General features: G+C 40.8%; 1 protein-coding gene across 3 annotated transcripts in view; it reads left to right on the forward strand.

Annotated features, from left to right (window-relative positions):
- The window catches only part of LOC135217718 (dyslexia-associated protein KIAA0319-like protein), a 248419-nt gene extending 224184 nt beyond the window's left edge, over positions 1 to 24235 (forward strand). For 2 of the 3 annotated variants that reach the window (XM_064253707.1, XM_064253706.1), the window contains exons 16-19: positions 2728 to 2829; positions 18689 to 18859; positions 19097 to 19138; positions 21749 to 24235. In XM_064253707.1, the coding sequence (XP_064109777.1) occupies positions 2728 to 2829; positions 18689 to 18859; positions 19097 to 19138; positions 21749 to 21894 (461 nt within the window). In that variant the 3' untranslated portion in view covers positions 21895 to 24235. The remainder of the gene's footprint in view (positions 1 to 2727; positions 2830 to 18688; positions 18860 to 19096; positions 19139 to 21748) is intronic. The other variant, XM_064253708.1, reaches the window with a different exon arrangement.
- The last annotated feature ends 1986 nt before the right edge of the window (positions 24236 to 26221 follow it).

Below are 26221 nucleotides of genomic sequence, written 5' to 3' on the forward strand. Positions count from 1 at the left end.
TAACAAAATTTTGTTGAGACACATCATCCTAACAAAGACATAATCCGTGTCTCTAACATGGGTAATGACAATTCTTTGTACCATTTTAGGCAGATGTTTGAAGAGATTTCAGAAACAAATATCTTTGGACAGTTTTGTTATTTGACAGGGATTCAGTGACTCTCAAGCTACCTAGAGAAGTAACCCTAGAAAGGTTCATGATACGTGAAGTCCTTCTGGATTGCTTTTCCCTTCCAAACAGTAACCTCTCCTCCTCCCTCTCCCCTCCTCTCCATCTTCCACACACTAATAAGAGTGTTTCATAAAGGTAAGAGTGATGTTAAATGTTCATTATTCATTTCATTATTCATTTATAATTATTTTTCATTCTTTTCTGTATGCAAAACTGTGTTTATTCTTTGTAAAATGTATTCTTTCTTAATATTTTGGGGGTCTGGAATGTATTAATACTATTTACATTATTCCTTATGGGAATTATTGCTATGGTTTTCATACGTTTCGGTTTTCATAGGAGATTTCCTGGAACTGATTATGTATGAAACAACTGTATTACCAATATATATATATATATATATATATATTATATATATATATATATATATATATATATATTTATATATATATATATATATTATATATATATATAGTTTAGTAAGACAAAAGATAAACAACGGAGTTTCTACAAGATCTTTCGACTCAACGTCCTTTACTTAGCAGACAAACTGACTTACATGAGAAACTGAGAGTACAAGGAAAGGTCGTATAAGTGACAGATAGGAATTATAAGGAGATTAGTACCTAGAATCCAACACACCTGAAGAATGATTAACCTTTCCAAACAAGCATAAACATTGGTACAATTTAAGAACAAAAAGATTAAGTCCAACTGCTCAGACACAGGGACAAGACAATTAAAGGATTATACAGGGCGGTAGCTGACCACATTCAGATCTTTGGTAAACAAAAACTTATTCACAAAACATATTAAATGTACATATACAAAGAAAGTATCTATAAGGCAACTAATTTATATTTAAGTCTGTAATTATATCTTTGAGGTCATTCTCAAACATGTTACAAATACAAGAGTCTAAATGAAACCTTATCTACCCATTATTTGCAGGAAATTCGCCCATTTGCAGGTTTTTTTCAGACTATAAAAAATCCCAAATTAGTGTATTTTGATGTTATTTTTGTGACTAAATACATTTTTATGATACAAAAATGATTTACTAATTTTAAAATATTAATATTGATCAATACTGTATTAGTAAGTTTAATAATATTAAATGATATCACAGAATAACAATAATTATTCTCTGTCAATCTTTCTTACAGAGATGTGTTTTCTGTACGGTAAATAAATAATTTACAAATTTTAAAATAATATAAATGTAAAGAGCAATCAATTCATCAAAGAAAATAGTACTGTAGTGAATTAGTAAGATTTTAGTTTATAAATTAAAAAATTATGTAAGAATGAATGAAATCCCAGTCTTCACGCATCTTTCTTTTGAACTCCAGATTCCAAACTGAGGTCCAACAGCTGTCAAATATATCACATAATGTGACTGGAGAGGAGAGAGTGTGCTCTCTCTCTCTCTCTCTCTCTCTCTCTCTCTCTCTCTCTCTCTCTCTCTCTCTCTCTCTCTCTCTCTCTCTACTGAGATTTGAGATTTCTATAGTACATGTATGTACATATATGTTTATTAATATTTTCAAATGATAATAATAATTGTAATTAAAAAAATCATTTGTGTTAGCAATTTACAATAATCTGTACTGTTAAGTCCGAGATTCGCCCGGGCCGCTGAGAACAATTTTAAAACTTGTGCGCCGCCAACTCAGTAGACTCGCCACCATCCTCCCGGTCTCCCATTGGTTCCTGATGCTACTTACTGCCGTAAGATCCTGCTCTCCTATTGGTCAGCATCTATCCCATCATGCATCTACGTAAGGGAGTTCCTCGACCATTTCGTTTCAGCAGCGTTATTGTACACACGTGGAATTCGTTCGTTCACGTAGATTTTGTTCGTTAACGTAAATTTGTGTTAGTGATTTTGTAAAGTTTAGTGGTAATGTTTTCTGCCATTTTTTATTGTTTTGTAAAGTTAAATGTTCATGTTTTCTGCTGTTTGTCCTCCTCCTTTGTCGCTACTTTCAGACCTCTCCTTACTCGAAAGGTAAGGTTCCACATTTTACTACATACGTACGTACAGTATTTCTTGTATCCTGTACACTATTTCACATTATTTACAGGTACAGTAACTATTTACAGATACAGTAACGGTTAGGTTAGATATTGAATGGTCCAAATTGTTGTATTTCATTGTTTATTGGTCAATTTAGCTTTATTACAAAATTTACTGTGGTGTTTTTGTAGGGCTTGGAACAAATTAGGCAGTTTACATGTAAAATGTAGATCTGGATATGAAAAAATCAGGTTACGATGGCCGCTTTGGAACAAATTAATTTCGTAACCTGAGGCACTACTGTATATTGAACTTGAGTTATTGAACAATCAGCTTCTTAATATTAGAAAATTTATTTTTCTTAACATGCAAGAATTATCAATTTTCTGAGTCATTTCACACCCTCTCTGTAGTAAGTGTAAAAATAAACTGAAAACTTTGAATTCCACTATGCATGGCCATAAGAACCTTTGTGTTTTACAGTGTTATGTACAAATTAATAGACTTAGTAATGGCAAGGAATCCCTTATTTTAGGACACGGTGAATGCACACAGTCATCAAGAGAATGCAGATGTCAGACGTGGTGGATGGAATCATTCATGCGTCGTCATATGGGAGATGGTGTTCAAAACTGTGGTATGTAAAAAAAAAAAATGTTATTATTTGCCAAAAATATATTATAATACAAGAATGGAAGAATCTTATTGTTAAGAATTAGTATGTTTCTGCATAATTTGTCTAAAAATTCAGACCTAGGAGGTCATTAAATTCAACACTTTAATATTTTATGTATATGTAATGTGGTGGCCTCAGTTTTGTTATGACACACTTCAATGTTTAGGAAGCGAACACTAAATATGACCCTAATCATGCTCCATAAATATTAAGCTGTCTTTTAAATGAAATTAAGTTACTGTAATTTCATTTGTGTTAGGTTAATACATTACCCTTAAAAAAAGAATAAATGGTTGGTAAGAACATTGGAGTGTGTGAAGATTACATATGTACAGTGTTTCTCTCTTCTTTCCCTCTTCTGACTGATCTATTTTTAGAAGTCCTCTCAACCACTTTTAAGATACTTTATTCTGTCTCTTTTTTTTTTTTCTTTGCTCAGAAATTCCTTTTCATGAACAAACAGAGCTTTTTATTTTGACTAATACAACCCTCAGTTATGTCCTAACTGTAAAGAGAGAGAGAGAGAGAGAGAGAGAGAGAGAGAGAGAGAGAGAGAGAGAGAGAGAGAGAGAGAGAGGTGTTGTATTCACATAAGTATTAAGCTAACTTTTAAATGACAGACAGACAGACAGACAATTTCTCTCATCTCAGTAAGAAAGAGAGAGAGATAGAGAAGAGTTGTTCTTACTTAAAAGTAAAATGGAAAGATTATTTCTTTAAAATACTATCACATACTAATTTTGTAATTAAAACTATATTTTTATTATTATTATTATTTAAAAATGTTAACCCTTAAACGCCGAAGCGTTATTTTAAAAAATTTTCTCCCGTATGCCGGCGGCGTTCGCGAGTGAGCGCCGAACCGGAAAAAATGTTTTATTCAAAATATCACCGCACGCTTAGTTTTCAAGATTAAGAGTTCATTTTGGCTCCTTTTTTTTGTCATTGCCTGAAATTTGGTATGCAACCATCAGAAATGAAAAAAATATCATTATCATATACAAATTTTGGGATATATGACTGCGCAAAAAAAAATTTCATATATAATTGTATACAAATCGCGCTGTGAGCAAAACGGTTAAAGCTAACGAGTTTATTTTTTTTCGTTGTATTGTACACTAAATTGCAATCATTTTGGTATATGACACATTGTAAAACGATCAAAGCAACATAGAGAAAATATTATCACCAAATGATGCATGAATTCGTAACGTGAGGACGTAATAAAAGCTGTTTTCAAAAATTCACCATAAATCGAAATATTGTGCTAGAGACTTCCCGTTTGTTGCAAAATGAAGGTAATTGATTGAATATTACTAGATTGTAAGTGTTGTAGCTTACAATTGCAGTTTTCGACCATTTCGGTCGAGTTAAAGTTGACTGAAGGACGAATTTTTTTCTATTTATTGTTATTTATATGAAAATATTTCAAAACTGATAAAAGCTACAACCATGGGTTGCTTTTTGTTGTATTCTACATGAAATTGCACACATTTTCATACAAAAACTTTTATGTAATTACTATTTAAAATGGTGCAAACATTACGACAATAGGACAAAAAAATTTATGATTTTTTCGGAAGAGTTACCGCGCGGACATAAGGAAAAAGTTAATTTCATAAATTCACCATAAATCGAAATATTGTGCTAGCGACATCCAATTTGTTGCAAAATAAATGTAAATGATTGAATATTACTAGAATGTAATGGTTTTAGCTTACAATTGCGTTTTTTTACCATTTCGGTCGAGTCAAAGTTGACCGAAGGCTGAAATTTTGGCACTTATCATTATTTATATGAAAATATTTCAAAAGTGATAAAAGCTACAACCATGGGTTGTTTATTGTTGTATTCTACATGAAATTGTGCACATTTCCATATATAAAACTTTATGTGAAGGCTAATTTAAAATGGTGCAAACATTACGACAATCGGACAAAAAAATGTATGATATTTTCGGAAGAGTTACTGCGCGGACGTAAGGAAAATTTTTTTTTCATAAATTCACCATAAATCGAAATATTGTGCTAGAGACTTCCAATTTGTTTCAAAATGAAGGTAAATAATTGAATATTACTAGAATATAAGAATTTTAGCTTACAATTTTGTTTTTCGACATTTCCATTTGGTAGAAGTCAAATTTGACCGAAGGTTTGAAATTTTGGCACTTTTCGTTATTTATATGAAAATATTTCAAAACTGATAAAAGCTATAACCATGGGTAGTTTTTTGTTGTATTTTACATGAAATTGCGCACATTTTCATATGTAATACTCCATGTAACAGCTAATATAAAATGGTGCAAAAATTATGCCAAAGGGACAAAATAATTTCTGAGATGTGTCGCTGATGCTTTTTAGTGCGAGAAGAAAGAAATTCGCGCTTGTGCGCCTGGGTAACAATTGTAAACAAAAAAACGCCTTGATCTGTGAGGTCCCAGCATCCCTCAAGGCGCGTGATTCAAAAGTTTTCTCCTAGTAGGCCTATAACTATTTTTCCGCGAATTTTAAAAAAACTTTTTTCTGGGCTCAGCTCGTGTCGCTGCGCGAAATATCCTTTAATCTATTATTTCTAGGGTAAATGTACTAACACAATACCAGAGAATAAATAAAATAAAACAAAGAAAAAGGTCAGTATAACTGACTCGCTCACCCTCCAGAGGGTGTCGGTATGAACACTAGGCGAGTGAGACCACTACCACGAGCCAAATACCAATAGAAATCTCCCACAAACAAAAAACCCTCCATGAGGAGAGCCGAACCCACAGAGTGAGCAGCTCGTACTACTACTACTCCATCCCATGCTGCCGACTGCTGCGCCTCTGGTGGCCATCCTTTTCAGTTAGCGCACACGAGTCACAACGTGATATTTTTCTCTCTGGTTTTTTTGTGCCTTTCGTTGGATTTATCTATGATGGAGCGTGCAGCTATTGCAGCAGCTAAGTTAAGTACTCAGTATTCATGGTTAGTTGGTTTTTTTTCCGGCCCTCAGTCAGTATTGCCGTTTTTTAGGTATAAATACGAACTCGGGGTCGGAAGCATGGCAGCATGGTTCTGCCGCGTGGTGGGTTCGTTCTCGGTCTCCCATACCTAGAACATCCCCTTAACTATATCGCTCTATATTTATTATCCATTTTACTTAGGGTACTGTCTACTCAGGTTTTGTCATGCATGCATGTCTTTTACCTTATGTAGGCTTCTTCTTTCCAGACCCTAGTCCCGGCTCTTAGTATCGGCCTCTGACTAGCTTTGAGTGTAGACTTTCCTTCGGGTTAGTCGTACACTCCTGGATTTTTTCTCTACTATATTGTTTTCTTTTTTTGTTTTTTTTTCTTTTTATTTTATTTTATTATACCATGTATTTTGTTTTGTGGCTAGGTTAGTTAGGCGTCTGGCTTAGCCTAGGTCCTGGCTCCTTGAGCCTATGCTACCGCTCATCAAGTTCGGTTGCTTCCCATATAGCATCTCTCCTGATCAGTCGGTTTTGGCCAGTAGGCCTCCATGCTACCGCTTTTCAGTTCAGTTGCTTCCCGATAGCATCTCTCTGATCAGTTGGTTGGTCCTAGGCTTAGTTATCTTATTTTAGTCCTTACCGCCTCGTGGTCACTACGCGATCACGAGACAGCCAGACTGCCTGCCCAGCCCCTCCCCCTTCCTCCTCCCCGCTCTTCCATAGAGTCGGGGAGGGTGGGTCGGTCTGCCCAGCGCTCGCTCCACATACCCGAGCATGCTCCCTCTCTCCCCCCAGGCGGAGGGGCCAGGGAGACGGGACAGACCCTGACTGGACGTGACTCTCCGGCTTCTCGGTCCGGCCCGGTGGTGATGTGGTGGGGGGTACTGGCCTTTCCCCCCATCCGTTGCTCCCATTGTCGCTCCGGTTCGCTCGAGCCTGTATGTCTCCTCGCCCTTCCCGACCTTGCTAGGACCCTTTCCTGATCGGAGTCCTGGCATCCAGCGGGAAGATGTTAGTCCACCCAGTAGAAGTGGACCGGAACATACAGTGGGTCCCTGCTAACCTTACCGCATTGCTGAGTTACTAAACTCCGCTACGCACTGGACTTGGTCCGGTTCGTTTGTGTTTTAGGTTTAAGCGTTCTTAGATTAACTATAAGTTTATCTTAAGTACCTTAAACCTTTTCCCCCCTCCCTTCCATGTCTTACCGGATATCTCCGGATTATAGCCTATTCAGGCGAGGCAGGGGGGGGTTATACCCGCCCAAATTTTTTCCGAGCTCCGGCATGCAACGGAGTTCTTCTGTCCTTTAGCCTGTAAGTGTTACTTCTTTAAGATACTCATGTATCTCCCCACCTTACAGGCCACCAACTGTGAGCATCCGGATGCGCCGCCACACTTCAGGACCCATGTGGACCACGAAGTTTGCCGTCCCATGCTCCATGCGCGACGCTGCACGGGGACATCCAGGTCTGGTACCATGAGACGTGTACCATATGTTACGATCTGGTGAGCCCCCAGCTTTTAGAAGGGGTGAGTATCCCATCTCCGGTAGCTGCTCCGCTTCTGTTTTAGTGCTTAAGTTTTCATCATCCACTTTAACTTAAGGCATCTAAGTTTAAGTTATAATTTAAGTTTTAGTTTTTAAGTGATTCTTCAAATCTAATCTACGCCCTCTCTTCCAGGCGCCGGCAGTGAAGGATACCGCACTGGCAACCCTGCGGGCCTGGGTCGGTCGGCGTTTTTGGGAATGAACGCCGCCAAGGTATGCCCTACATCTTGGAGAAGCGGTTGGCGCTGTTAATCTTCACCGGAGGCAAGGCGACAGGATACGTCGACCCAGTAGAGGCGGCCCCTACTATCGCCTTCATCCAACAACAGCTGGCTGCTCATTAACTGATCAAGACCAGGATATCTCCACGGACGTCGCGACTCTAGATATTAATGTGGAACCTATGGTAGGTGTAGACGACCTGTTGGTCGAGGTAAAGTAGGGTGGACACCCAAGGGGTCACCCTTGGGTGTAACTGTTTCTTCTACTCCTGCAACCTCTCCATCCTTCCAAGGCTTTACAGGTGATGAATTATATACTCCTCCTGACGCTTCGGTTAGACCTAAGGTCAAGGGTCAAGCAGGTGAAATCCTTGACTAAGGCGTCGTCGTCGTCTAAGAAGTCGTCGTCGTCTAAGAAGTCGACTTCGGCGTCATCCTCCTCACGTAAGTCTCCGGCTGCGAATCCCGGAGCAGACAGGTCTAAAGCTTCTAGCTCCGGCTCTAAGTCCTCGAGGAGTAAATCCTCCCCCCCCCAGAGAGCGATCTCGCACCCCGGCAGAGTCACCAGTTCCGCTACCCTTGGTTCCGATTCAGAGCCACCCCTCCACTCCGCAGCAGCTCCGGCCTTGGACTCCAATGCTGGCCTGTTGCAACAGGTGGGCGACCTGGTTGGGTCCCTAAAGAGTAGCATGGAACAAATGATCTCTCGTCTGTCGGATAGGATTACTTCCCAAGACTCCATTATAGCCGGACTGAGGAGCCCCTCTAGCCCCTCCATAGCTCCGCCTCCACTTTCCAATACGAGTGGCAACTCAGCTTCCTCCGTATGACTCGCTACCTCCGTTCTCGATGAACAATCCATGGAGAGTAGCGTCATACGCCCCCTTCCAAGACGGTCTCATTTCCATACCGTAATTCGGAACTCGAAGGATAGAGACTTCGAGTTCTTCCCGGAAGACCTCCAGCCCTCCGTTCATAGGCTACGCAAGGCTTACAGCTTGCAGCCATGGTACGGGATGATAGGGTACCAAAGGAGACAGTCCTCTATTCTCGGGACCAGGCTCAGAGAGAATGGCTCAGATGTTTAGAGGACATGGATTGTTCTAACACCAGGATACAACCTTTCAAGAGTCCCTTTACCATTTTCACAATGGATGAGAGTACCCCGCTCCCATTCCTGACAAAGATCGCGAGGTCTACCATCCCAGAGGCCCAGAAGGGGGAACCATGCCTCAATTGAAGGAAGCAGATCCCACATCTCCGTTGCTCCCCTCAGCCGGAGAATTGTGGGAGGACTTGCCAAACACCTTCTCAGCTGGCAAACTCAAACCGGACTGTGCTATGGAGCAGTTTGGTGAAAAGCTACCCAGGCTCCCAGATGGCCTTATTCAGGCTGAATTTGACGCGAAATCGCGATTAGCCAGATCTATTAACTCTATGGCTATGTCCGAGGGTAGCAACCATAGCTTATGGCTCAGAACCACTTTTTAAGCTCATGACCAAAGCCCTGACTCAAACGGTACAGTCGGATATGTTTGAGTTTGCCACTGCTAGGACGAATTGTAGGAAACATGTCCTACAAGAGGCAACTATTCGACATGAGCCGAATAGGTTACTCTCGTCTAACATCTGGGGAGCAGATCTCTTCCCAGAAGCTATGGTGAAGGAAGTCCAGTCAGAGGCTACGAGGCTGAACCAGAGCCTTAAGGACCGTTGGGGCCTTACGGCTAAGAGGAGACAAGACCTAACACCTAAAGGTAAGGGACAAAGGAAAACTAGGCGTTTTCCATCCTTACCAGAAAAAGCAGCCACGCTTTCCTCACAAGTTCCAGTCGGTGCCCTTAGTGCAAACAGCCCAACCTTCCACCTCTAAGGCTCAATCACAGCCAATTTATGATGATATCCCCTCAGCCTCAGCCCTCCTACTTACGCCATCTCTCCAGCTTACAATCAAGCCTTCGAGAGTCAAGCTTCACGAAGAAGTTTCCCTTTGACCGCTCGGGTAAGGGAGGCAGAGGTAAGCGTTCCTTTCGTGGGAGAGGATCGGGAGGCCCCTTAAACGGGGAAAAGCACTTCAGAGGAGGCCGAGGCGGTTACCAGAACCAATGAAGAACTTCAGGGAGGAGGGAGGCTGTTTCACTTTCGCCACCGGTGGAACTTCAGCGAATGGGCTCAGAGCATAGTGTCAAAAGGCCTGGGTTGGAGCTGGTTGACGAACCCACCTCCATCCAGACCTTTCCGTCAACTTCCTTCCAAAGAATTGACAGAGTACGCAGAGGACCTCCTCACAAAGGAGCTATAGCGAGAGTCAAGAGATTAAAAGTTTCAAGGTCGCTTGTTCAGCGTGCCAAAGAAAGGCTCACAAAAAAGAAGGGTAATCTTAGACTTGTCCCGCTTAAACTTAGCCATCCGCTGCGACAAGTTCAAGATGCTCACGATCTCACAGGTGCGGACTTACTTCCCCGTGGGCCGTCACCACCTCTATCGATCTTACAGACGCCTACTATCATATCCCTATGCAAGACAACTTCCGTCCGTATCTGGGTTTCAAGATAGGAGACCAGCATTCTCCTTCAAGGTAGTTCCCTTCGGACTCAACGTGGCACCCAGGGTGTTCACGAAACTAGCGGAAGCAGTAGTGCAACAACTCAGATCACAAGGGATTATGGTAGTAGCGTATCTCGACGATTGGTTGATCTGGGCTTCAACAGTCGAGGAATGCAACAGAGCTACACTGAAAGTGATTCAGTTCCTGGAATATCTAGGCTTCAAGATAAACAGGACCAAGTCAAGACTCACTCCAGAGTCAGACTTTCAGTGGCTGGGCATTCAATGGAATCTATCCTCCCATACTCTGTCGATTCCATCAACCAAAAGGAAAGAAATAGCGAAGTCAGTCAAGCAATTTCTAAGCACAAACTGGCGTCAAGGAGAGCTCAGGAGAGGATCCTGGGTTTCTCTCCAGTTTGCATCAGTGACGAACGTCTTAATGAAAGCCAAACTGAAAGACCTAACCAGAATCTGGCGCTCACGAGCAAATGTCAGGGCCAGGACAAACTATCCTCAGTCCCTCTGATTCTAAAGAATCGTCTTCGGGCCGTGGGCGAAAGTCAAGAATTTGTCAGTGTCAGTACCCCTTCAGTTCCCTCCACCAGGGATTACCATCCACACAGACGCGTCCTTAAGCGGTTGGGGCGGGTATTCACAGGTCCAAAAGGTTCAAGGAACTTGGTCACCTCAGTTCAGTCAGTTCCATATAAACGTTCTGGAGGCATGGCAGTGTTCTTGACTCTAAAAAGGTTGCGCCCACCAAAGTACTTCCACATAAAGCTAGTTCTGGACAGCGCAGTGGTAGTACATGTATAAACAGAGGAGGCTCCAAGTCACGTCATCTAAAATCATGTGATGGTAGCCATCTTCTCCCTGGCAGACAAGTTCAGTTGGCATCTCTCCTACCACTCACATAGCTGGAGTGAGAAACGTCATAGCAGACGCGTTATCCCAATCAGTGCCCCTAGAGTCGGAATGGTCACTGGACAACAGTTCGTTCCAATGGATCCTTCAAAGAGTCCCAGGGCTACAGGTGGATCTCTTCGCATCTCAAGCGAATCACAAACTTCCCTGTTACATAGCCCCCAACCTGGACCCTCTGGCCTATGCCACGGACGCCCTGGCTCTAGACTGGAACAACTGGAAGAAGATTTATGTCTTTCCCCCAGTGAATCTTCTTATGAAAGTTTTAAACAAACTCAGGACGTTCAAGGGTCAAGTGGCTCTAGTAGCCCAGACTGGCCGAAAGAGCAATTGGTATCCCCTAATTCTGGAGCTGGGCCTTTCGTCCTCTTGGCGGATCCCCAATCCCAAGCTCTCCCAGTCAGTACAAAAACGAAGACTGTGTTCGCTTCCTCAGGGATTCTCAAAACCCTAACTTTATGGATTCATGAAGTTTGCGGCAAAAAGAGATGCGAATATTGACCCTCAGAATATTCTCTTCTTGGAATCCGATAAAAGGGAATTTCAACTTTGAGACAGTACGAGCTGCTGTCAAAAAGTTAGCAATCTTTCCTGAGAGAATCTGATATTAGAATCATGACAGTTAATTCAGCTATATCCTTTTTCAAGATCCTTATTTGAAAAAGGTTTAGCAGCTAGCACGATTACGACAAACAAGTCAGCCTTGAAAAAGATATTTCAATTTGGGTTCAACATAGACTTGACGGATTCCATATTTCCGTCTATTCCTAAGGCATGTGCTAGACTTAGACCTTCTGTAAGGACTACGTCAGTTTTCATGGTTCTTAAACGATGTTCTAAAACTGGCTTCAGAAACCGACAATGACACATGCTCGTTTTATAATGCTCTTAAGGAAAACCCTGTTTTATTGAGCTTAGCTTCAGGAGCAAGAATTTCAGAACTGTCGGCTTTATACCAGATACCGGATCATATTCAATTCCTTCCCACAGGGGAAGTACTACTTTCTCCGGAACGTAGCTTTTTTAGCAAAGAATGAAGATCCTTTGATGAGGTGGGAACCTTGGAAGGTACTACCCCTTCCACAAGATGTATCTCTTTGCCCAGTTACAACCTTACGAGCCTTTCTGTCCAGGACCTCCTCATCCTCATCGGGTCCCCTCTTTAAGAGGGAAAAAAGGTGGTACTTTAATCCATTAAAGGCATCAGGCAGCAAATCCTGTACTTATTAAGCAAGCCAATCCTGACTCTTTCCCGAAAGCACATGATGTTAGGGCAGTAGCCACCTCAATTAATTATTTCCAACACATGAACTTCGATGAGTTGAAAAAAGTATACCGGATGGAAATCGCCCCTCCGACAGTGTTCAAACGCCATTACCTTTAAGTCCTTGGAAGCTCTGAAATTTTCAGCAGTAGCAGCGGGAAACATAGTTTCCCCTGATTCTAGTTATTTGTAGTAGAAGATTCAGTCCTCCTTTCTACCTGCTTCACCCAACAGTTCGTCTATTCTACCGTGTTCATTTACATTCACCTGGTGTCTTAGCTGCTTTTATGATGATGTAGTGGTGTCCCTTAGTTTTGCTAGGGGACACTCACAGATGATTATGGATTTTGATCTCATGGATGTTACCCCCTTATTTTTATGCTAGGGGATACATCTCATTTATTTAATGGTTACGGGTTTTGTATATTAAGTCATATGCATTCCTTAGATATTATCATTGTTGTCTAATTGGTTCATTTGACTACTCTAATTGCTATTATATTTTGATACATGCCTTTACACAGATACCATTTTGTTACATGTAAGCCTTTTACCTCTGTACATATGTAAATTACCTTATGATAAGAAACATGTTAGAATTAAGGGTAATTTAAGCATATTTTTATTTTGTATCACTGTGTATTTGTATCTTTTTAGCAATTATATTCTTTTTATATTTACTTTATTTTTTATTTGAGACCTATTCTGATTTATTTTATTACTTTTGTTTACAATCTTGTGCTATTTGCTCTGGTTACGATTTCGCGCAGCGACACGAGCTGAGCCCAGAAAAGGGAATTTTGACGTAAGGAAAAATCTATTTCTGGGCGATTGGCTCGTGTCGCCAGCGAAATCCCACCCTACCCATCCCTTCGCCCAAGATTGTCTGCTAACTTCAGGATGGCCACCAGAGGCGCAGCAGTCAGGCAGCATGGGATGGAGTAGTAGTAGTACGAGCTGCTCATCTGTGGGTCGGCTCTCCTCATGGAGGGTTTTTGTTGTGGGAGATTTCTATTGGTATTTGGCTCGTGGTAGTGGTCTCACTCGCCTAGTGTTCATACCGACACCCTCTTGGAGGGTGAGCGAGTCAGTTATACTGACCTTTTTCTTTATTTTATTATTCTCTGGTATGTGTTAGTACATTTACCCTAGAAAATAATAGATTAAAGGATATTTCGCTGGCGACACGAGCCAATCGCCCAGAAATAGATTTTTTCCTTACGTCAAAATCCCAAACTTTTTCGTCGACGTCCCATATGTCCAATCAGCACCCAACAGACAATTTATTCGCCGTTTAATATGTCCAATCGGCGTTAAAGGGCTATAGACATAGTACATACTGCTTGTACCATAAAAATTCTCTCATCTCAGTAAAAGAGAGAGAGAGAGAGAGAGAGAGAGAGAGAGAGAGAGAGAGAGAGAGAGAGAGAGAGAGAGAGAGAGAGAATTATTATTTTTATCATTTAATGTTATTTAATTTGCATATAAAAGCTTGATAACTCATAAATTACATAAAAAATTAAACAAACAATAAAAGCTTGAAAACTTATAAATTACACGAAAAATTAAAGAAACACTTTTGCAGAGTTTCTTTAGGATTCGAAAATGTTGTGTTTCCGTTTGCTAGGCTATCAAAAACAGGCATTGCATTCTCTGAATACCTGAATTAGCCCTGGTCACTTACCAGCCCGAACTACATCCCCACAAATTTTCCCACAAAGTTGGTATTTAACTGTCAGCGCTACCAACGCTGCAAGTAAAAATTTGTCTACTGAGTTACCTGTGGTATCATTGGCAATGTTGCTGCAAATACTGGCCCTCAGAGGCCTACCTCCTTCATTTTATTAGTTTTCTGTGCTGTGAGGACATGTCCCACATCAGGCGAACTTTTGGTCTTTAGCCCGACCCCCACTAAATAGACTCGGTTTCTGGATACTAGTGTACGGCCCTGGCCTTTTATTAACGTCTTATGCTTCTGGTTTTTTCTACGTTTTGATCTGGATTTTGGAACTTCCCTCGTGGTTTTGACTTGGTTCAGTAATTGGACTCGAGAAGGATAAGTTACGCCAGGAAACATCGTCCACCAACGCCTCTACTTATGCTTCCTCTGCTGCCACGACGACCGAGCAATCAACTGCTGGAGATGTCAGCGCTCATTGGTCTTGCATATCCTGCAAATGGAGGATGAGTACACTCAAATTTGACTGACATTCTCTGCATTACATGTAGGAAAGTTCAGTGTAGCGTAGGCCAAAGGTATGAAGAATGTAGGGATTGGTCGTTAGTACAAATGGGAGATTACATTAAGCACAGGAAATCATTAGCTTCCAAGAGTAACCATAGATCGGGATCAATGGTAGAGGTACAGTCAGTTGATAAAGAAGCCTTAGAATCAGAGTTGTTTAGAAAGCTAGAGGAAAGGTTATCATCTAGTATGTCGAGTTTATTTTCCAACTTGATGAGTAAATTAACTGAAAGTAAGGATAAAAGTAGTGTTAGTAAAAGTGATTCTAATCATTCTCTTTAGCCCCCCTGCCTCTTCCAGAACCAGCCCTAACTGGTGCTGAGAGTCATATAGATCCGCAATCCTCAAAGGTAGGATCTGCCAGCCCCCCCGGTGCGGAGCAGGCAGTGTTGGTAGCAGAATTTCCCTTTTCCCCTCAAGTTGTAAGTTCTGAGGTTGATATAGATTTAGCTCAGACACAGACAAGTAGGGAAAATAGTTTTTTCCCTACTTAGTTTGCAGGAAGACAAGTTGAAGGGCAGGTTTCTTCGGGTTCGAGTTCAGTGTTGGGTTCGAGTATGATGGGTTTGTTGTTGGATCCATCTGGGGTTTTATTTCCTGCTTCAAAGTCTCTCTGGCAGAAGGTTTCTAAGTCTAGGTGGGTGTGTGGATGTGGTTTCGGATTTGTCGGGTGCTGATATTTTGGATAGTACTCCTTCATCTTCGAAGGTTCCTTTTCCCTCAGTGGATTAGTTTGAGTTATCTTTTGGTGGCGGTAATTCTGGTGATTAGTTTTAATTTGGCTGAGTATAATGCAGATTGTTCCTACATGATATACAAACCCTCAGTCCTTTACATAAGGAATTACTTTGGGTGCAGCTGGAATTTCAGCTGTTAAATTCTTGAACAAGGTGGTTAGGCAGTAACTACCGTGTGGCAGGCGGGTAGGCCAGGCTGCCCGGATGTAAACACTCCACTTTGCCTTGCTGACTGGTCGTTGATCATTTTCCCGGTGGGATCTTTCTTGTTTATTTTTGTTTTTTAAATAAATATGTATATACAGTGTTTGATATTAATATTAAATTCAGTCAAGTAAATTAATATGCAAACCCACTTTTTGTGATAGCCTTTATAGCCACCTTTCTACTTTGTGTTAAAGAGTCGGCAACAAAGGTATACCAACATCTTTATTATTTACATATTTTCGCCCTTTAGCGTGAGGACGAGATATGTATTTAACAGGTGTGATATTGATCCTGTAATGAGACGTATTCATCCAAAATTTACGCTTATGCTTGGAAATTACCGAGGGGAACTTCAGAGGTTTAACCTTTGTTTTGTTTTCCCTGGTAATTTCTCTTCTCCTTCATCCTTTCACTTACTATCGGACGAAGGTAGAAGAGGGGGCGTGTGTTTTTGGTGTTTGGGGATCTCCTCTCACTTTGGAGGGCGGTGCCCTTGGATGCGGGAGGAGTATCCTTATTACTTTAAATAATTTTTTCTTTGTTTTACAGTGGTGATTGTGTTTACAGCAGTATTGGTTGGATAGCTCTTCGTATTGGTTATCCTAACCTAGGAATTATACCTATGACTCGTAGCATGCTGTGATACTGATTCGTGAGTGTGTTTACTGATACCCTGCTAGTAATCATATTCATTTACCACTACTACCTTGGAGTTACGTCACTAGACGAAGCTTTCGCCGCTGCCCTGTGATGTTTAACTATTCCTGATGGTAGAAGTCTCACAGAATTTGGAGGAATCAAAGAGGAAGAGAACTTGTCAAGTGTCGTCATCCTCCTCTTCGAAATCATCATATTTTCATCAGTCTCACTCCTTCGACTCCTATGGCTCTTTGCCATAGGGAGAAGGTGGTCTCCCCCCCTAAGAAGTCTTGTCACGGGACTTCTAAGGGTCTGTCTCCTCAACTGAGGAGGCGGTTGGGTCTTCCCCCAGGGTCTAGCGTGTTAGGAGCTGTAGAAGCGTAAACTTCAGTTCGTACTTCTGCTGCTAGTCCTAGGGGTTCTCCCCCTATGACTAGTTCCGAGTCCGGCTCTCATTCGCGAGTCCCCGAGTGCACCTAATCTTCGTATTCGCATGCATCCAGAGTCATTAACGCTGAGTCCGCTCACTGTCATGACTCAGGCACGGAGTGGAAGAAAGGAGGAAGTCGCACCTTGCAGGTGATTGCTTGGTTCCCAGGGTTGACGTGACGGTCCCGCGGGACCATCCACGCAGAGACCGGTGTAGGCTCCCCATCCAGTCTTCTTGAGAGGTTTCGGCCTAGACGAGGACTTGGACAAGTCCAAGGATGGTATCGGCTCTCTCCAGTCAGGTACACACTCAGCCCCACCCAGACAACGGTCACGTTTGCGTGACTGACCAGTTTCGGTGGTGGCAGATGCTTCACCTGCCATGTGAGAGTTTCGTAACCCTCCTTGAGGAGGGTTACTGCTGCTCCGTCAGGTCCTCCTTCCCAGGTCGCGCTGGGGCCTGCTGCTTTGGCAGCTGCCATACCCGCAACCTGGATGGGAGAACCTTCTGCCATCCTGAGGAAATTGGCAAAGAAGAAGAAGGTGTCATCATTGTTGTCATCTTCTTCGTCTTCGTCGTCGTCTTCTGCTGCTTCTTCCCCTTCGACTTCCAAGGCCCTCCAAACTGAGTAAGAAGAAAGTGGCCTCGCCCCCCCACAAGAAGTCTCTTACAGGGACTTCCAAGGGTCTGTCTCGCTCCGGTGAGGCAGGTGGGTCTTCCACTGGTCCTCCCATTCCTCTGGGAACGGGGCTCATTCTCTCCTTCCTCAGGGAAGAAGAAGACGGGGACCATTGAGATACCAGCCACCGCTGGTACCTCTGCTCCTGGCTCCAGAGGTTCCACCTCCGGACTGGGAACCGTCTCGGCTGCTCATTTGCGAGCATCACCGAGTGTATGGTCACCTGCAGGTGACTGTGCAGCCAAAGTCCAGACGGGCTGAGTACACTCACCGTCAGGACCCAGGCACGGAACGGAAGGATGGTAAGAGTCACTTAGGTGACTCTCGCCAGACTGGCAATCGCTCACACAGTGATCGTCTGGTACCCAGGGTTGCAATGACGTTCCCACCAGACCATTCACGTGGCGAGGCTGGGAAGAGGTCCCCCCACCCCTCCATGGCGCGTCATGAGGACGATGTCCACTCGCGCCGTGTTAGTTGACGCTACCAGCCACCCCACCGTCGCTCCCATCGGAACCGGACGGCTTGCATGACTGGTAGCAGCTCCCCTGACGCACGTGACTGACGCTACCGTCCTCGGTCCAGCTCTTCTCCGCAAGGAGACTGCTGGTTCAGACCTGCAGCTCAATCACCAACGTGGGTTGGTGATCACCTGCAGTCCTCCCACCCTACTGGTAGGCAGGGTAGGAGCGCTGTTAGCAGCTCCCCTGACGCAAGAGACCGGCGCTACCGTCCTCGGTCCATTGCTTTTCTGCAAGGAGACCGCTGGTCCAGACCTGCAGCTTTATCACCACCGTGGGTTGGTGATCGTCTGCACTCCTCCCAGCCTACTGGTTCTGCTGGTAGGCAGGGTAGGAGCGTCGGGCCTCCCTCACCTGTCCCTTCAACTTCTTCGGGCGACACCGGGAGGAACAACGAGACAAACAGGAGTGACCGTGATGAATGCGCTTCTTACGGTTCAGCCACGAGAGCCTATGAGCCTGGTTCTGTCTTGGGACCAAACAGATTATACGCTCAAGTGGTTGGAGGAGATCATTTGGGTGGGGGGGGGCTGGCAAGGATGAGGACGATGACGCTTTCCTAGACTCACGGAGTGACCATCTATGAGCCCATACCTTGAAAAACTCCCCCCTCTTTTACATTCTAATTAGGATATGCAGACAGCATGGAGAATGAGCTGGATTATCAGCTGAGAACTATTAGGCCTTATGTGTACGAGACAGGATCGCCTTTAGTACTTCCTTTAGAGAAAATTTGTTTTGTAAACATTTTGCTATAAAAGAAGAAATAATACTATAGATTGTGAGTTTATATTCAAAATTAGTTTTATGTACTATTTTACTTTATAGAAGAGATAAATTTTTAAGTCATCTTGATTTCAGTTCCCTGGCATCATTTACGTATTGTACATCTTTTTCAGATTGGAGCGTCGTCTATGTATTTGTGACTATATGCTTTATGGCAATTGTTTTGGGACTTGCTGTGTGGGGAGTCATTACTCTAATTGTACGAAATTTTGGGGCCAGTGCAAAGCCGCGTCGTAAACCTCCCCGTTACTCTCTTTTAGATAATTATGAAGAAAATACTAAACGTAAGTAACTAAAGAAAGAATGATGTATCCTTCTAAGTAATTCATGATTGCTTTTCATATTCTTTTATTTTCATGCCATGTTCAAAAACACCTCAACCTAATTTTACTTATTTTAATTTGCTGTCTAAGGTCATCCTTGGTATCTTTCTTTTATTTAAAATTTTATTTCTTTTACTATTTCTTTTCTTACACATTCAATTCAAGATACATGCATGTATATTTGATTTCCATTTACAGATCTGAAGGTGCATACAAATGCGAGACATCAGAAAACTGTATGTGAGTACTATTAGGATTCCATATGATATACATACTGTTAGTGTTCAGTTAATAACACTATACTTGTTGTGTAAACGTGTACAGCCATATGCAACAGAATGAGAAACAGCTGTTTTGCTTATATTTCAGCCAACGTACAATTAAAAAATTACTGTATTTATGTTACAAATAACGTTAAGTAGAATAGGATTGATATATTTTTACATTACAATACTGTATACCCTTATTACTATGGAGAAAATATCAGTAAGAAAAAATATAGAGCAAAATTTAAGTTGCAAGTTGAGCTGAAGCTGAGAAAACAAACAATGTTCAAGGTGTCAATGACTATAAATTATCCAAGGTCTGTGAATACTGTATATAGACACTTCTGATCACTGTACCATTGAGATGGTCTTATCTGTCAATCAGTATATTTCTAATATACTGATTCCACCATTAGAAAAAAAGGTCTGGCTGAAATCTAAACCCAGTTGGGATCACATTACTGAAGCTTGTCAGGCACTTAATCTTTCAAATGTTATATTAGATCCTGATCACAAGAAGAAGTTAAATGAAGTAATGAAGTGCTGATGTCTATTTTAATAGTATGTCCTTATAAAGGTCATCAAATTCAGGCAAAATGACCAACCAAGGTTTGATGATACATGTAGACGAGCTTACCTTGACAAAGAGACCTAATTTAGCACATGGAGACAAAATTGTTCAAATGAAAATTACACTATTTTTTGCCGAGTCTTGCCATGCTGCAAATAGAACTTATCAAACAGGTGAAGGAAATTACTGTACAATAATTCCTAGAGGAGGAAATTTGAAGGAAAATAATCGGCATCATTTGTTGTGGACCAAATTGGCATCGTCTATTTTTGGGTCAGGCTTGCCCTCCATTCCACCACTACCAACAGATTTTGGTAGATTGGTTACTGGCCCTAAGGAACAGGCTGGACTGCTTCATTGAGATTTTGAATCTAGACAATCAGCTGAGGATGTCCCTCTCCCTGATATGTCATCCTGAACCTATTCTTACAAAATTTACATTTTGCTTGAGGGATGTTAAAAAAAATCTGGATAATCTTGATAGCTGGGGCGGAGGAGATCCTGATGGTTTCTTCCTTTTGCTTTTTAAAAAAATTTTCTCGTGTTGTTCCGAAGATTTGTAGAATCTATAGAATATTTTGCTTATGTATTATCATTGAGGATAAGTGCAAGCTTATTATTACAGTGCCTCTCCATAGAGTGGCATATCTGTAGACTGCAGTACGTACAGGCCAATTTCTTTTCTTCCTGTGCTCTCCATTGCTGATACTCATTTTTAAGCCACTATAGAAGTATACAGGCAGTCCCCGTATTACGACGGGTTCGGGTTACGACGTTCTGAGGTTAAGGTGCTTCTCAATTATATTCATCAGACATTATTTCCAGGGTTACGACGCATGTTCCAGGGTTACAACACCTATAACGCTCATTTGGCAGATGAAATATGACACCAAAAATGCAAAATAATCAATATTTGAAGTTTTTTTTATGAAAAATGCAATAAGAATGCAGTTTACATAGTTTCCAATGCACCCAAAGCATTAAAAGTAAGGTTTTCTTAGGATTTTTACGATGTTCCGGCTTACAACGATTTTCGGATTATGACACGTCTCAAGAACGGAACCCCCATCGTAACCCGGGGACTGCCTGTATATGGAATCTAAAGGGTTGTTAGCTGATAGTCAATATGCATTTAGAAAGCAGTTAGGTACCCTCAATGCTCCTTTAAAATTGACTTGCCATTTGCAAGAGAACTTTGATAGGTTTTGAGTGAGAGTAATTTAAATAGATTTTAGTGCTGTTTTCGATTTAGTCAATCACAAGGCACTTATTTATAAACTTCAGAATCTTGGAGTGGGTGGGTATGTTTTAGGATTACTTCAAGATTTCCTAACTGGTAGGCAGCAGAGAGTTGCTCTTTAGTAAACCAAGGCCTATTGTGTCCTGAGTTCTACAGGGTAGTGTTAATTTGGTGCGTACAAGCAAGCGGTATGGTTGTTTGCCCAGAAAACAATATTGCAGTATGCCGGGGATGCAGCACTTGTGGGTATACTGTAGTGAAGTCTCCACATATGAGAAATGAAGATGCCCTCAGCCTCAGTCATGACATAGGCCACATCAGTGAATGGTGTAATTGGTGAGGCCTGAGGCTGAACTCCAGTAAAATGAAAACACTTGACTAGCAGATCTCATACAGATTTGCCAGCCCATCCTCTCCTTCAGGTGGATGGGACTTTGCAGAATGATTCTGAAGCTTTAATTATTCTAGATGTAACTTTTTACTCACATCTGATTTTTGAGAAATTTTTAATGAAAGTTTCAGCAAATGCTGCATGACAGTCGGTATTGTTATAAGGCCTCATATACATATTTATAACAGTGATAAAATCAAGGCAACCTGATTTAGGTCATTTGTGCTTCTTTCATTAGAATACTGTTCTCTGGCTGAATGTCTGCTTTTGTATGTGTATAGTCATATTTTTACATATACTTGGTAATCTGTTGTAGCAGCCAGTCACATGTAGAACTAAAATTTCTCTTGATTTTCATTACTTTTTTTTTTTTATCTTACAGTGAAAACACACATGCTCAGCAGTCTTTTAGACTCAGGATCGGAGAGTGATAGTGATGCTGAAGTCCTTTTCGACTCCCGGAAGGCGAAGCATAAATCTGACAAACAACGAAATGGCTACCAGAAATTTACAAGAGTCCGTACTTAAATAAGTTTTTTTTTTTTAACCATGTTCAGGTTTAAGTACATTTTGTTTTTAAATAGTGAACTAGGAAAATAAAAGTATAGGAGATTTTTTATTATTGATATTTTAGATAGTTATATTATTTAGTTTATCGTTTCCTTTTCTCTATTGTCAGGTATTAAAGATATTTTTAAGTTTTGTAGTTATTTACAATTGTATTACTAGTCATGAGAACTGTTATTATTTTACATATGAGTTGTGATCGCATTGCTTTATGTGCATCCATAAGGAGGAAAGCCTGAGTGAATGGTAAGCAATGATTAGCAGTATCGAATTAAAAGAAACAATCTTCTTTCAGCAAAGTTGAGAGAATTTTTAAAGATGTTTATTTTCATGATGTTTTGTAATAAGCAAATTTTCATTTTCCATTCATGATGTTTTTGAGTGTGGTTTCCAAATATTCACTATGATATTTTACCTTCTTGCCTGTTACCAAGAGTATACTCTGAGTATATGTGCACCAAAGTCACCTTTCTTTGTATAGCAAGTCAGTCTTGTTGAATTTATATAAATATTAGTTTATATAAAATGGGTATTTATCACTATAATAGCTTTCTTTTTAGCAATACAGAACCACAGGATCTGTATCTTATTATCCGAGTGGTATGCTACTCGTGCTCTAATTTCTCAGTTAACACTTCTCAGTGAGTACAGTGCTCCTGATTCCCTGACTACTTGGCTCTTCTCTGATTCTGTTCTCTTTCCTACATACTCTTGGCATAGATGGAAACGATTAGAAGGGCTTTTTTGTTAAACTTGTTTCCCTCAAATAGCTGTTATGTGCGGTTATTTTGTCAGAGTGTTTTCAATAATGATTATTTAATTACATTTTTCTTACCATTTTGTCATCTGTAAAGATTATGCGCTGAAGTGAATGTTGGAAGTGGTGGAAAGTGAGTTTCAGGGTTCATTTCCCATATTTCACATTAAAGAACTACAGAATAGTTGTACTGTACATTTTGGTGTAATAAGTGCCCTTCACATTCAACATGATTTTGGAAATGCAGAAATTAATTTTTCTGGGATTGCATTGTGTGTATTTTTCCCTGAATGAAGGCATTCATTTTTGCCTACCCATCTTCAAACTATCACTGTTTCAGCCATGTTTCATAGAATTGTAATTAGGATAAAAAAGAAAAGTATTGTTGGATGAAATTAAATTTGATTTGTATTGTCTGTCAACATTTTCTCTTGTTGGGGGTCCAAAAAACTTGTTCTTTTACCCACGTTTTTTTTTTTTTGTGTTCTGATTCTTCAGGCATAATGAGGAGAGGCGCATAATGTGGAGTGTTAAACCTCTTTTGAAACTGAGATTTCATTGTTTTAGTGCATTTCCTTTGTTTCTTGAGAGATCCTGAAGAAAGCTTTGTTGGTGAGGCAAAATTCTCCATGATCTCACACAACTTATACAAACCTACAAGATCACACACACTGAGCACACCCAGTGAAAAGATAGAAAAGAAAAAAAGAGGGAAATGGGTAAACTAAACCGTTTAAACAAATAGAGAGTAATCACATCCTCTCTTTAAGGTGGTAAGGAAGTAACTGATGTGTTCACAGGATGCCCAAGGCATTGCGGGAGCTCCTAAATACCCTGTGAGCAAGTGCAAATGCTAATAGTCCCTGGATCACACAAGTTTTTTTTATTAATCTTACCGGATTTCCAGGTGTCACTAGAAGATTATCGTAATGTTAAGACCGAAGGTTTGTTAGTTATGAAAAATTTGTCATTTTGATGGATTACAATTTTTCACTTTTAAATTAAGTCTAAATGCCTAGTTACAAAGAAAAATGAATCATGCTTGAGCTAGAGATTAGCTATTAATGATGATAAGAGTTCTTCAATTGTTTGGAGTTTTATATTTCTCCAGCCAAGTGATTCTATCCCTTAGTTTTGTTCTATTTTAAGCCTACATATTTTTTAGCACTCTTCCAAGTACAGTATTCTCCTCATTCCTTCACTTCATTAGAGGGGTGCTATTTATTTGCTTATTGTTTTGAGGGTCACTTTATTTCTGTTTTCAGAAAGAACGTGTATTTGATAACTGTTTCTGTAATTTGTTTGTTGAACTTTATGCTTTTGCATGTGTAAGTTCTTTTCATGAGTTGTGTTTTTGTTTCTGATTAAATCTCATTTGTCAGAAGTACAGGTATCTAACTTTATTATGGCCACTTTTTGTTTTTATATTGTTGTATTCCTCATGAGAAAGATACCAGGTACGATTGTGGTTAAACATAAGTACATATGTAGTATGTGGTAAATATAGGCGATAGGTGTGGTTTTCAAAATGGACCCATATAGTAACTTTTGTCTTTGTTTTCTCCTATGTGCAAAGGGCTGACTTAACATGGTCAAGAGTCAGTATGAACAACTCCTAGAGCAAAGGATCATTCATGCTTAAGAGTCAGGGAAGTCCACAGTAGTATTGCATTTTTAAAATGTTACCCAAAATTTTAGAATTTCAAGATATATGGTATGCTATGGTTTTTCTGGCACTGTGAAATAGACTGTCTATGCAGGAGTGCCTGTGCCAAGAGGCAAGAGCATTCCAAAACAAATGTGTAGTCAGGGGACTAAGAAGCCCACCATGAAGATATAAGACTTAACAAAGGGGTGATTTTCATATGGAGAGGCTGATGCCAGAAAACTCAACAGGATTTAAAGCTTAATTGATTAGATTAATTAAGAGGTCACCAGTTACCAAGTCAGGAGTTGGTTTTGAGAACCTTCTACTTGTGGAGAGAAGAGAGACATCAAACTAATTGCAAGATTTATAGTAGAAAATTGGGATGTAGTTTCTGATGTCAACAGCAACAGACTAGCCCTTCTCGTCATTGAAAAATATGTTGACAATTGTGGGTAACCTGGGACCTCCCATAGATTAATTTGGTAACATACAGACCATTTGTTCATTGGAAAACAGGATACAGCAGCATAGAGAACAAATGACCTTATGAACCAGAAGGTTAGTGTTGAGTTGTATGCCTTCACTTTATTCTCTTTATTCCAACAAAAGGTGTTCACTGATGAATTATCACTCCTGTTGGACCATCTTTGAGGATGTCTTGTGAAACCTTAGCTCTGGCATCAGTCTCACTTCACTTATCTCACAATCTCTCATGCTTAACCTGCAAGCTTGGAGGGTATCTGGCAATCTTTATGATAGAGAAGTTTTTAAATTACAGTTGTAGGGAAGATTTCTAAACCCTATGGGTAAGGCATAGTAAACTTGTGGCAGGTAAAGTGAACTGTTTCTGTTTTATGGAATTTCAAGGTTGAATTAGAAAGATGTGTGGGATTATTGTATTGAAGGTCTTTGACACTTAAGCATTTTAGTGGTCTTACCCTCTAATGATAGAGAGGAAGCTTCTTTGAGATTAGTGCTGTTCCAGAGGTTGCCACCAAATTTAGTGACCTCGTGAAATCTCTCAGAATTGAAAACTTTTTCTATGTATTTCTGTGTTCTAGACTTCCAACATTGGAGTAATCTTTGGTTCTCTAGAGCCTTTTAAGGTAAATCATGGTAGCTTTAAAGGCAAACCTGACTTCAACTTTAAGTCCATTTTCTTCTTGTTTGATTCAAGAGTGGATTAACCCATGCTGAAAGTTTCCTTTGTTGCTTGTGGAGTTATCTTTTGCCTCTCACACCTGTAGCCACTTCCTCTTCACAGGGAATTCTTCAAATGCACATGGAGAGCATGAGACAAATGCAAAAGGAGAGCATGAGACAAATGCACAAGGAGAGCATAAGACAAATGCACAAGGAGAGCATGAGATAAATGCACAAGGAAGGCCAATGAAGACAAATGCAACAGGAAAGGCAATGAGACAAATGCACAAGGGAGCAATGAGACAATGCACAAGGAGAGCATGAGACAAATGCACAAGGAGAGCATGAGACAAATGCACAAGGAGAGCATGAGACAAATGCACAAGGAGAGCATGAGACAAATGCACAAGGAGAGCATGAGACAAATGCACAAGGAGAGCAGGAGACCACAGAGGCCCAACTGCTTGAGTCTTCACTTCCTTTATTGCCCCTCATGTTGGAAGGATTTAAGTAAACTCATCTCATTTCGGTTGAGGGAGTTGGTCTCCAAGTCTACACAACATGATGATGATTATGCTTTCATGAAAGTTAGTGTACATAACAGGAGAGATTTAACTCAATCACAGATTTTAAGCTCAAAATTTATGCTACTAAAGTTGTTGATACAGGTTTCTGGAGACACTAGTCAGTATTTCCCTTATATTAGTTGAGAGCAGCTTATCATAGACGCGTACATTTAA

The sequence above is a fragment of the Macrobrachium nipponense genome, chromosome 7 (assembly GCF_015104395.2).
Source record: "Macrobrachium nipponense isolate FS-2020 chromosome 7, ASM1510439v2, whole genome shotgun sequence".
Taxonomy (NCBI): Eukaryota; Metazoa; Arthropoda; class Malacostraca; order Decapoda; family Palaemonidae; genus Macrobrachium; species Macrobrachium nipponense.